The sequence below is a fragment of the Gigantopelta aegis genome, chromosome 13 (genome assembly GCF_016097555.1).
Source record: "Gigantopelta aegis isolate Gae_Host chromosome 13, Gae_host_genome, whole genome shotgun sequence".
Classification (NCBI taxonomy): Eukaryota; Metazoa; Mollusca; class Gastropoda; order Neomphalida; family Peltospiridae; genus Gigantopelta; species Gigantopelta aegis.
The window spans coordinates 19,733,882-19,746,492 of NC_054711.1; the positions used below are offsets into that span (position 1 = coordinate 19,733,882).

The window sequence follows — 12,611 nt, forward strand, 5'->3', positions numbered from 1 at the left end:
CAATAGAAGATAGAGAAATTGATAGACAGAGGGACAACAGAGAGACAGAGAAAGTGATAGACAGAGAGACAACAGACAGATGGATAAAGTGAGAGACAGAGACACAACAGAGAGATAGAAAGAAAGTGATAGACAGAGAGACAATAGAGAGAGATAGAAAAACTAATAAACAGAGGGACAACAGAGAGATAGGTAAAGTGATAGGCAGAGGGACAACAGAGAGATAGAGAAAGTGATAGACAGAGGACAACAGAGATAGAGAAATTAATAGACAGAGGGACAACAGAGAGAGAGAGAGAGAGAGAGAGAGAGAGAGAGAGAGAGAGAGAGAGAGAGAGAGAGAGAGAGAGAGAGAGAGAGAGAGAGAGAGAGAGAGAGAGAGAGAGAGAGAGAGACAGAAGGACAGTAGAGAGATAAAGAAAGTGATAGACAGGGGGACAACAGAGAGATAGAGAAAGTGATAGACAGAGAGACAACAGAGAGATAGAGAAAGTGATAGACAGAGGGACAACAGAGAGATAGAGAAAGTGTTAGAAAGAAGGACAACAGAGAGAATATACAGATAGAGACATTAATAGACACAATGACAACAGAGAGATAGTTAAAGTGATAGATAGAGAGACAATAGGAAGATAGAGAAATTGATAGACAGAGGGACAACAGAGAGATAGAGAAAGTTATAGACAAGACACAAACTGACATACATAGACACCGAGACTGACCGACAGACAGACAGACAGACAGACGGACAGACAGACATACAGACAGACAGACAGACAGACAGACGGACATACCTGCATGCTCTCCTTGGTGTGAGCTCCGTCCAAGTAGTAGGTGAGTCGAGGGCGATAGATCGTCTGAGCCCTGCCGGGCCACGAACACCTGGCCAGTCCTGTAACAGACGAAGATATTAGTTTTACTAAAACGGATACAAAGATTCCTTTGCTATAGGCTCACCTGAAGCAAGGTGTGGAACACTGAAAACAGTTTCTTTTGTTAACGACACCACTAGTGCACATTGATTTATTAATAATCGGCTGTTGGATATCGTCAAACATTTGGCTATATTTTTTTCATTAGTAGTAAGCGATATTTTATATGCACCATCCCACAGACAGGATAACATATAATACGGCCTTTGATATACCAGTCGTGTGCACTGGCACTGGCTGGAACGAGAGATAGCCTAATGGGCTCACCGACGAGGATCGATCCCAGACTGACCGCGCATCAAGGAAACGCTTTATCACTGGGCAACGTACCGCCCCGGAACACTGTAACTTATTGTCTATCTTCCCAGGATGCATTTTTATATTGCAGCTCCATTAATATTACAAATATTCTATTGTAATCTTATTTGTGCTACAGTTTTTGGGTGGTTCTTTTAAGAAAAAGAAAGGATATTGTTATTTAAATTATGAAAAGAGATTGGATTATTTCTTTGCAACATCACACATGTTAAAAAGTTTGTTTTGTTTAACGACACCACTACAGCAGGTTGATTAATTAATCATCGACTATTGGATGTCAAACATTTCGAAATTCTGACACGTTGGCATCAGAGGAAACCCGCTACATTTTTCCTGATGCAGCAACGGATCTTTTATATGCACTTTCCCACAGACAGGAAAGCGCAAACCACGGCTATTGACCAGTTGTGGTGCACTGGTTGGAACAAGAAAAAAAACAAAACAAAAAACAATCAGTTGAACGGATCCAGCAAGGAGTAAATTATGAACACAGATTGGATTACTTATTTGCAACATCAAATTAATGTGTTGATTAATCAATGTGAATATTCGAGAAATACCGTGAATTGTATTTGTATGCCCTTTTATCACAGCTTGAAACGATTACTCTAAAACTGAGCAACAAAACCGTCATCCGTCATCAAGACCGTATCTCTGTACATTGCAGAATCAAATGGGCATTTGGCAAAACAGATGATGATTCCATGAATCTCTATCTAGCGTCTCGTCTATAGGAGGACAGCCACACTCGAGGAGATACTCTACTGGACAGTACACCATTTGTCAGCCAATGAAGAGGACTGCCACTGTTACTAGTAATTACGTTTGGAAATCTAAATCTGCACAAGACAGGCTGTAGATGTCTGACGATCTCTATACCAGGACCAAACTAAAACTTACCTTCAGTTTCTTCAGGGCTGAGTTGATAAACAGGTAACATAGGAATGTCCTTCACACTGGATACAGACAACACATCATAGACATACTGATTTTCTGGGAAAAAAGAGGAACATATTTTGTTGTTTAACACTGCATTTTATTGTTACACGTTACATATCTTACACTGGTGTGTAATAAAAGTGTGTGTGGGGTTGGGGGTGGGTGGGGGTATAGTGCGGAAGCTGATCTAGCCCAGTTGGTAGAATGCTCGTCTGAGGTGCATTGGTCGAAGGATCGAAACCACGCAGTTGACCCAATCTCTGATTGAGGTTTTCCCATCTCAGCCGATCTGGACTAGAATATTAAAAGCCGTGGTATGTTCTGTCCTGTATGTGGGAATTGTTTTTTTGTTGTTGTTTAATGACACCACTAGAGAACATTGATTAATTAATCATCAGCTATTGGATGTAAAACATTTGGTAATTCTGACACGTAGTCTTCAGAGGAAACCCGCTACATTTTTCCTAAAGTTAACTTTTACACGCATTGCACCACAGACAAGAAAGCACATACCACGGTATTTTTACCAGCTGTGGTGCACTGGTTGGAATATTGTCTGTGGGAAATGCATATTAAAAACACTGACGCCAATGGCGGAAACTATAACGAGTTTCCTCTAAAATTGTGTCGTAAACTCGGAATTATCAAATGTTTGACAGCTTGCCGCCGATTCATAAACAAATGTACTCTAGTGGTGTCTATCTATCGGAATTATCAAATGTTTGACAGCTTGCCAATGATTCATAAACTAGTGTACTCTGGTGGTGTCTATTGGAATCATCAAATGTTTGACAGCTTGCCGCTGATTCATAAACTAATGTACTCTAGTGGTGTCTATTGGAATCATCAAATGTTTGATAGCTTGCCAATGATTCATAAACTAATATACTCTAGTGGTGTCTATTGGAATCATCAAATGTTTGACAGCTTGCCGCTGATTCATAAACTAATGTACTCTAGTGGTGTCTATTGGAATCATCAAATGTTTGACAGCTTGCCGCTGATTCATAAACTAATGTACTCTAGTGGTGTCTATTGGAATTATCAAATGTTTGACAGTTTGCCGATGATTCATAAACAAATGTACTCTGGTGGTGTCTATTGGAATCATCAAATGTTTGACAGCTTGCCGCTGATTCATAAACTAATATACTCTTGTGGTGTCTATTGGAATCATCAAATGTTTGACAGCTTGCCAATGATTCATAAACTAATGTACTCTAGTGGTGTCTATCGGAATTATCAAATATTTGACAGCTTGCCAATGATTCATAAACTAGTGTACTCTGGTGGTGTCTATTGGAATCATCAAATATTTGACAGCTTGCCGCTGATTCATAAACTAATATACTCTAGTGGTGTCTATCGGAATTATCAAATATTTGACAGCTTGCCAATGATTCATAAACTAGTGTACTCTAGTGGTGTCTATTGGAATCATAAAATATTTGATAGCTTGCCAATGATTCATAAACTAGTATACTCTAGTGGTGTCTATTGGAATCATCAAATGTTTGACAGCTTGCCGCTGATTCATAAACTAATATACTCTAGTGGTGTCTATTGGAATCATCAAATGTTTGATAGCTTGCCGATGATTTATATAAACTAATGTACTCTTGTGGTGTATATTGGAATTATCAAATGTTTGACAGCTTGCCGATAATTCATAAACTAATGTACTCTAGTGGTGTCTATTGGAATCATCAAATGTTTGACAGCTTGCCGCTGATTCATAAACTAATGTACTCTAGTGGTGTCTATTGGAATTATCAAATGTTTGACAGTTTGCCGATGATTCATAAACAAATGTACTCTGGTGGTGTCTATTGGAATCATCAAATGTTTGACAGCTTGCCGCTGATTCATAAACTAATATACTCTTGTGGTGTCTATTGGAATCATCAAATGTTTGACAGCTTGCCGCTGATTCATAAACTAATGTACTCTAGTGGTGTCTATCGGAATCATCAAATGTTTGACAGCTTGCCGCTGATTCATAAACTAATATACTCTAGTGGTGTCTATTGGAATCATCAAATGTTTGATAGCTTGCCGATGATTTATATAAACTAATGTACTCTTGTGGTGTATATTGGAATTATCAAATGTTTGACAGCTTGCCGATAATTCATAAACTAATGTGCTCTAGTGGTGTCTAGAAGTTCATTTCTACTGACCTTTGTTAGTTCTGTGTAGAAATACCCGACACAGCTGTAGAGCGAGTCCTGCGTTCACGAAATGAACATTTCCCTCAATACCCAAACGAATCTGTTGACCAGCGGCACAGAACTCGTATAGGGTTGGAACACTGTACAGAGGTGCCTACGAGTAGACGTAAACAACACACGCTATAACACGGTACAGAAGTGCCTAGAGTAGACGTAAACAACAAACACTATAACACGGTACAGAAGTGCCTAGAGTAGAAGTACACAACAAATACTATAACACAGTGCAGAGGTGCCGAGATTAGACGTAAACAACAAACACTATAACACGGTACAGAGGTGCCTAGAGTAGACGTAAACAACAAACACTATAACACGGTACAGAGGTGCCTAGAGTAGACGTAAACAACACACACTACACCACGGTACAGAGGTGCCTAGAGTAGACGTAAACAACAAACACTACACCACGGTACAGAGGTGCCTAGAGTAGACGTACACAACACACAATATAATACAGTACAGAGGTGCCTAGAGTAGACGTAAACAACAAACACTATACCACGGTACAGAGGTGCCTAGAGTAGACGTAAACAACAATATAATACGGTACAGAGGTGCCTAGAGTAGACGTACACAACAAATACTATAACACAGTGCAGAGGTGCCTAGAGTAGACGTAAACAACACACAATATAATACGGTACAGAGGTGCTATAGTAGACGTAAACAACAAACACTATAACAGGGTACAGAGGTGCCTAGAGTAGACGTACACAACAAATACTATAACACAGTGCAGAGGTGCCATGATTAGACATAAACAACAAACACTATAACACGGTACAGAGGTGCCTAGAATAGACGTAAACAACACACACTATAATACGGTACAGAGGTGCCTAGAGTAGACGTAAACAACACACGCTATAACACGGTACAGAGGTGCCTAGAGTAGACGTAAACAACAAACACTACACCACGGTACAGAGGTGCCTAGAGTAGACGTACACAACAAATACTATAACACGGTACAGAGGTGCCTAGAGTAGACGTAAACAACACACAATATAATACGGTACAGAGGTGCCTAGAGTAGACGTAAACAACAAACACTATAAAACGGTACAGAGGTGCCTAGAGTAGAGGTACACAACAAACACTATAAGACAGTTCCAATGTGCCTAGTTTAGACGTAAACAACAAACACTATAACACGGTACAGAGGTGCCTAGAGTAGACGTAAACAACAAACACTATAACACGGTCCAGACGTGCCTAGAGTAGACGTAAACAACGAACACTATAACACGGTCCAGACGTGCCTAGAGTAGACGTAAACAACGAACACTATAACACGGTGCAGAGGTGCCTAGAGTAGACGTAAACAATAAACACTATAACACGGTGCAGAGGTGCCTAGAGTAGACTTAAACAATAAACACTATAACGCGGTTCAGAGGAGCCTAGAGTAGACGTAACCAACAAACACTATAACACGGTACAGAAGTGCCTAGAGTAGACGTAAACAAGACACACTATAACACGGTACAGAAATTCCTAGAGTAGATGTAAACAACAAACACTACACCACAGTATAGAGGTGCCTAGAGTACACGTAAACAACAAGCACTATAATATGGGACAGAAGTGCCTAGAGTAGACGTAAACAACAAACACTATAACACGGTACAGAGGTGCCTAGAGTAGACGTAAACAACAAGCACTATAACATGGGACAGAAGTGCCTAGAGTAGACGTTCATAATAAATACTATAACACAGTACAGAAGACTAGTGCCTAAAGTAGAGGTAACTAACACACGCTATAAGAGGTGAAGTAGAAGCAAACAAACAACTATAAATATGTCAGCTGTTGTGTTGAAACACGATTCAGAATGACAACATGGCCGTTGAAGAAGGTTTTAGACGGGGAAGTAGGTACAGAAATATAAATAATTATTAAAAGAAGGCTACACGCGAATGTCAGTTGTATGTGGCAACGATTGGAGACAGCAGCCAACATAACAGAAGAATGGTGCGTCACAGGTTAAAATTTATGGCTGAAAACGGAGCCTACATTTTAATTCAATTTTCAAGTCGGGGGATTATTATTTTTTTTTTAAATATTTTAATATTCAACTAATACTCGATAGTGCTTCTTTAATGAAGACTGACCCGAATCTCCTGTGAGCCTCAGTGTAATAACATTTTGTTTTAAAATATTCAACTAATAGTCGATAATGCTGCTTTAATGAAGACTGACCCCAATCTCCTGTGATCGCTCCAAGAGAACGGCGTTGGCTTCTGGTGGCTGACTGACAGTCAGAGCGGGAACTCCCTTCTGAAAAACATCCACACACATCAAATAATACAGATATGTCTCAACTATGTAGGACCATTAGGGCCAGGTGGAATTTCCGTTTTATTTCATCTCTCTTGGTCTCTCTCTGTCTGCCCTGTCTGTCTGTCTGTCTGTCTGTCTCTGTCTCTCTCTCTCTCTCTCTCTCTCTCTCTCTCTCTCTCTCTCTCTCTCTCTCTCTCTCTCTCTCTCTCTCTCTCTCTCTCTCTCTCTCTCTCTCTCTCTCTCTCTCTCTCTCTCTCTCTCTCTCTCTCTGTCTGTCTGTCTGTCGATGTATGATTCTTTGCTTACAACTACAACTATACTAGGAACGGCTTTTGGATTCACCTTAAAAATCCCAGCTTTATGCCACGCTATTTTTTCTATCGTGTCGCCTAGCTTATCAACGTGGTCCAATCCAAGAGAAGTAACTCCACAGACAACGGGGGATCGAATGACGTTCGTGCAATCTAACTGTCCACCAATACCAACTTCCATCACAGCTACATCGACTTTTTCTTTAATGAACACGGTGAAAGCCATGGTTGTGAAAAAACAAAAGAGCACTGGAATTTTTCTGTCTTGCATGTCTTTCTACAAATATAAAAGTAAAAAGTTTGTATTGTTTATAGACACCACTAGAACACATTGATTATTTATCATCGGCTATTGGATGTCAAACATTTGGTAATTCTGACATGTAGCCATCAGAGGAAACCTGCTATATAATTTTGCTAATGCAGCAAGCATTCTTTTATATGTATTTCCCACAGACAGGATAGCACATACCACATATTATGACATCATTTACTAAAGTTAAAATTTGTTTTGTTTAACGACACCACTAGAGGAAATTGATTTATTAATCATCGGCTATTAGATGTTAAACATTTGGTAATTTGACATATTCAAAGAGAGGAAACCCTATACATTGTTCCATTAGTAGCAAGGGATCTTTTACATGCACCATCCCATAGACAGGATAGCACATACCACGGCCTTTGATATAACAGTCGTGATGCATTGGCTGGTACGAGAAATAATAACCTGTGACGGTACATGCTCTTAATTTCTTTTCGCCTGTGGCGATATTAATTGTTTTAGAGGGTCGTGTGCACTTGTTACGTAATACTTCTGCGCGACGGTCCTCGATCGGTACGCCTAATACATACCCTTAGCCAGATGCGGAGGCCATGTGGCGAGTAGTTACGTAATACCTCTGCGAGTGCGGTTTTTACAACCGTGATTTGGCGACGATGGCGTCAGTAAGTCTGACGATCAGAGAGAAATAATACCGCTTGGTCGCGGTGGAAATATCAGATGATAGGGGGAGGTACCGCCTTGTACCCCCAGGCGAATTTCTGATTTTATAATAAATAGCTATTTTTTTAGAGTTATGGGGGAGAACCAAAAAGGAAGGTATCCCGGGGGAACGTGTCCGTCCGGACTGGTAAATATATTATTTCTGCTCTGTTGTATAACCTTGATGTGATTGATGTGACTTTTAATATTTAATACTGTATTATACCAATATTCTTTAGACAGTGTCTTCGGTCATCTGACGAAGTAAATCGTAGACTTTTTGTTCTAACACTATTCGAGTATTTGGTAATATAAAGCTTAGCCAGTCATCCTAGAAGACCTAGGTAAACTGTAGGTTATTGTCTTTATTGTGATAGGTACCAGTATTAATTCTGTGTTACAAGGTTACTGAATGAGTAGTTAAGGGTTTATTAAAAATTAACCAGTTAGGAATAGTGTTGTAATTCCTTTATTAAATTAAGTTTTCCTGGCAGCGTTTCTCAATTATCACACGTTACTGAACGAGTAGTAAGGGTTAATTAAAAATTAACTAGTTAGGAATAGTGTTGTAATTCCTTTATTAATTAAGTTCCCCTAGAAGCGTTTCTCAATTATCACACGTGTGGGTGTTGTGTCACGGTGAAGCGATTCGCATATTGTGTAACTAGACACCTAGAGATTAACTAATTAAGTGATCAGTTCTGGGTTGTTATTATTGTTGTTATTAATTAACTACTACGGCTGTACATTTGTCAGCGTAGGTTAATACAGATTCCAAAGTGTATTGTGTTTTGTTGTGTTTCTTGTGAACTAAACGTTCTATATTACATATACTTTATATAAGATCGTATCTCTGATCATACCTAGAGACGAGCCATACTAGGGTTTAACAGCCTGTTACAGAGATATCTAATAGATATACAGTTAGGAGAGATATTTTGATAATCGTGTTTTATTCAGTTACGGGAATTATAGAATCCCCGTGACAGGAGTAGAAAATTGGGGCGCTCGTCCCGGATCTGAAACGGGACATGCATATTTAAAAAAAGTATTGTTTGTAAATGGGGGCTTTATAAATTAATTTTTACAAATTTACTAGAAGTAGCAACGTTGTTCACTAGAAAATTAATTAATATTAAGTGCGTCATATCTAAACATGGATAAGAATTTGCTGGATAGGCCTACGCTCAGTGTAGTGGAGATTAAGCGAGCACGTAAGGCCGAGTTAGTTGAAATCGCGGGTGAGCGAGAAATTGATTTAACATCAGCTAAAACCTTAGGAGATATAACATCAATTATTATCTAGGAAGTTTTTGGTGATAGGCCTGTTATGGAAGACAGTGAGATTGTTCCAGAGATAGAGATAAATGAGTTAAGTGTGGAACAACAATTAGCTTTTAAAAAACTTGAGTACGAAAGAGAAGAACGTGCATTAGATAAAGAAGAGAGAGAGATAGAGAGAGGGATATAGAGAAAGAAGATAGAGATAGAGAATATAGAAATAGAGATAGAGAAGATAGAAATAGAGATAGAGAAAGAGAAGAGAGGGATAGAGAGAGAGAGAGAAAGAGAAGAGAGGGATAGAGAATTCCAGTTAGAAAAATTAAAAGGGGAACATGAGTTAAAGTTGAATACTGATGAAGTCAGACGAGAAGCCGGAAATGGGTTTAACATGTCGGAGGCTTATAGATCAGTGCCGGTATTTGATGACCAGGAGGTAGATATGTTCTTTCAACTTTTTGAACGGGCCGCTAAGCAGCTAAATTGGCCGCAGTCTAAGTGGACACTGTTAGCCGTGTCTAAGTTTAAGGGGAAGGCTAGTATAGCTTATAATTCAATGAGTGATGAGCGAGCAAGTCAGTACGACCTAGTTAAGGCTGCAGTGTTGAGGGCTTATGAATTACGACCTGAGGATTATCGTTTACGGTATAGCGAGTTGAGAAAAACGCAGGGTCAGTCTTATAGTGAGTGTGTGGCTAAGAAGGCAGGGATGTTTGATAGATGGGTGATTTCTCATAAGGTAGAGTCATATACCGAGTTACGGGAGTTGTTGATCTTACAGGACATTAAAAATGGATTACCAGTTAGCTTATGTATTCATTTAGAGGATCGTGATGTCAAAAAGATAGAGGAGGCAGGCATAGTGGCAGATGATTACGTGTTAATACACAAAGCTCAGGCAGTACAGGGTAGCTCTTTACAACAGGGTGATAAGAAGAAATTTCAGCCAGGTTTTTCCCGGGAAAGTAACTATCGGGGAGAGTCATCTAGTTGGTCAGCTAGTCAGGCAAGGAATGCACCTGGTGGGCAAAGTAAGGATAGACCTGCATTATCAGCCAATGCACGAACTTTTCGTCCACATTGCAGTTACTGTAAAAAGGATAACCATCTTATCGGGGACTGTTTTAAAAGGAAACGCGATAATGCGCAAGTGGTCGGTTTAGTGAGGTCAGCTCCGTTAGCGAGAGAGTTAATGGTTAGTCCCATGGCAGAGAAAGTAAACCCGTATGTGTCCACTGGTATGGTTTGTGATGTAAAACAAGAGTTGTGTCCTAAGGCAATATCAATCTATAGAGATACCGGGTGTAGTCAGAGTTTGATCACGCAAGAGTGTTTAGCTGGTATTGAAAATTCAGACATAGGACGTAGTTTGGCTTTAACCTCGGTTACTGGAGAAAATATGGTTGTCAGGTTACATACGGTTTTCTTGTGTTCGAAGTTTGTGACGGGACCAGTCGTTATGGGTGTTGTGAAGGACTTGCCTTTTGAAAACATAGCAGTTTTGTTGGGTAATGATTTGACTAGTCAATGTTGTCAGCCGCAATGTGACCAATTGTTAATTGAAGACAGCCCTTTACCCATAGAAGAGTGTGAGGTTGATGAGACTAGATATCCTGCGTGTGTAATGACTAGGGCTATGGCCAGTAGGTTAGCACGAGACCCAGAGGATATTTGTGATTTGTCTGATACGTGTGTGAGCCATGAAATTGGAGTGGATGAGGTTATGAGTAAAATGGTAGATAAGTCAACTGAGTAATTAAATGTGGTGGAACCTGTTGATCTCCCGCAGAGGGGAAATGAACCAGTTGTGTTTGATAGGGGGACTTACCTTGTAATAGACAAGAGTTAATCCTAGAGCAGGGGGCTGATCCAAGTTTGTTGGCAGCTCGCACTACATTGTTAACTGAGGGTGAGATGGAGGATCAAATGTCAGGGTATTATATGGACATGGGAGTGTTAATGAATAAGAGTGTGGAAAAGGTTGTGCCTGATAGTGAGGAATGTGTGACAAGATATAGAATTGTGGTGCCCTCTAAGTACCGTCCGTCATTGTTATTGTTAGCACATGAGGACGTGTTTGCTGGCCACTTAGGGCGGAATAAAACTCATAGTAAACTTGCCTCAGAGTTTTATTGGAAGGGAATGTTTGCAGATGTCAGTAAGCATTGTATGTCATGTCATGTGTGTCAGGTTGTGGGCAAACCAAATCAGCTAATTCCTCCCTATCCCCTGCAGAAGGTTCCCATAGTTGGGGAAGCCTTTTCAAAAGTGTTGATAGATGTCGTGGGGCCATTACCGAAAACGCGTTCAGGCAACCAATTCTTGTTAACAATTATGTGCTTAACTACGCGTGTTTCAGAGGCGATTCCCTTAAGGAAGGTTACTGCGTCTGTTGTAGCTAGTGCGCTGCTTAAGTACTTTACGTACACAGGTTTACCAGGTGAAATTCAAACCGACCGGGGTACGAACTTTATGAGCAAGTTAATCCAGCAAGTACTGTCTATGTTAGATATACGACAGATTCGTTCTGCTGCATTCCACCCTGAGAGCCAGGGCGCCATAGAACGTTTCCACCAGAGCATGAAAAGTATGCTCCGCTGCCATTGTTTCGACAATGGTACTGACTGGGACCAGTCAATTCCTTTCGTGTTGTTCGCAGCACGGGATGCTAAGCAAGAATCCTTAGGATTCACCCCATTTGAGTTGGTCTATGGGCATTCAGCCCGAGGCCCTCTCAAATTGGTAAAAGATAGTTGGTTAGGCAAGGATAATGCCGAAAACCTGCTGATTTATGTAGGGAGAGTTAGAGATAGGTTGTGGCAGGCGACCGAACTGGTTAGGAAGCATCTGAGCTATGCTCAGAGCAAAATAAAATCAGTGTTTGATAGGAAGGCTAAGAGTCGGGAATTTAAACCAGGGGATAAAGTGCTGCTGTACCTTCCCATTAAACGGGGCTCATTACAGAACCGGTATTTCGGTCCCTATGTTGTGCACAAACGGGTTAATGAGACAGGGTATGTGATAAACACTCCTGATAGGGTTAGGAAAAGTAGGTATTGTCACATCAATTTGCTAAAAGGTTATTTTGACAGACTGCCGATAGTTCCAGTGTTGCCTGTCCAAACTGAGAGTCACTCAACTTCCTGTGATGACGTCAATACTGCAGAGATCAAGTTAACCAACAGCCAGATTCTAGCAGACTTGAGTTCTTATCTACAGCACCTTGACAGCACCCAGCGAGCAAAGTTGACTACGTTGATACAAGACAATGTTTCCATTTGTCAGGACTTTCCAACGGTTACCAATACCTTAATCCAGGATGTGTGCT

At 40.4% G+C, this 12,611-nt stretch overlaps 1 protein-coding gene across 2 annotated transcripts in view; it reads right to left on the reverse strand.

The window, feature by feature from the left end:
* The window catches only part of LOC121387080 (folylpolyglutamate synthase, mitochondrial-like), a 50,037-nt gene that overhangs the window by 13,006 nt on the left and 24,420 nt on the right, over positions 1-12,611 (reverse strand). For both annotated transcript variants that reach the window (XR_005959780.1, XM_041518102.1), the window contains exons 5-9: positions 7,049-7,294; positions 6,626-6,703; positions 4,370-4,514; positions 2,151-2,243; positions 795-892 (exon numbers count right to left, since the gene is read on the reverse strand). Coding sequence is in view for 1 of the 2 variants with exons in the window: in XM_041518102.1 (XP_041374036.1) it covers positions 795-892; positions 2,151-2,243; positions 4,370-4,514; positions 6,626-6,703; positions 7,049-7,294 (660 nt within the window). In the remaining variant the exon portion in view is untranslated. The remainder of the gene's footprint in view (positions 1-794; positions 893-2,150; positions 2,244-4,369; positions 4,515-6,625; positions 6,704-7,048; positions 7,295-12,611) is intronic.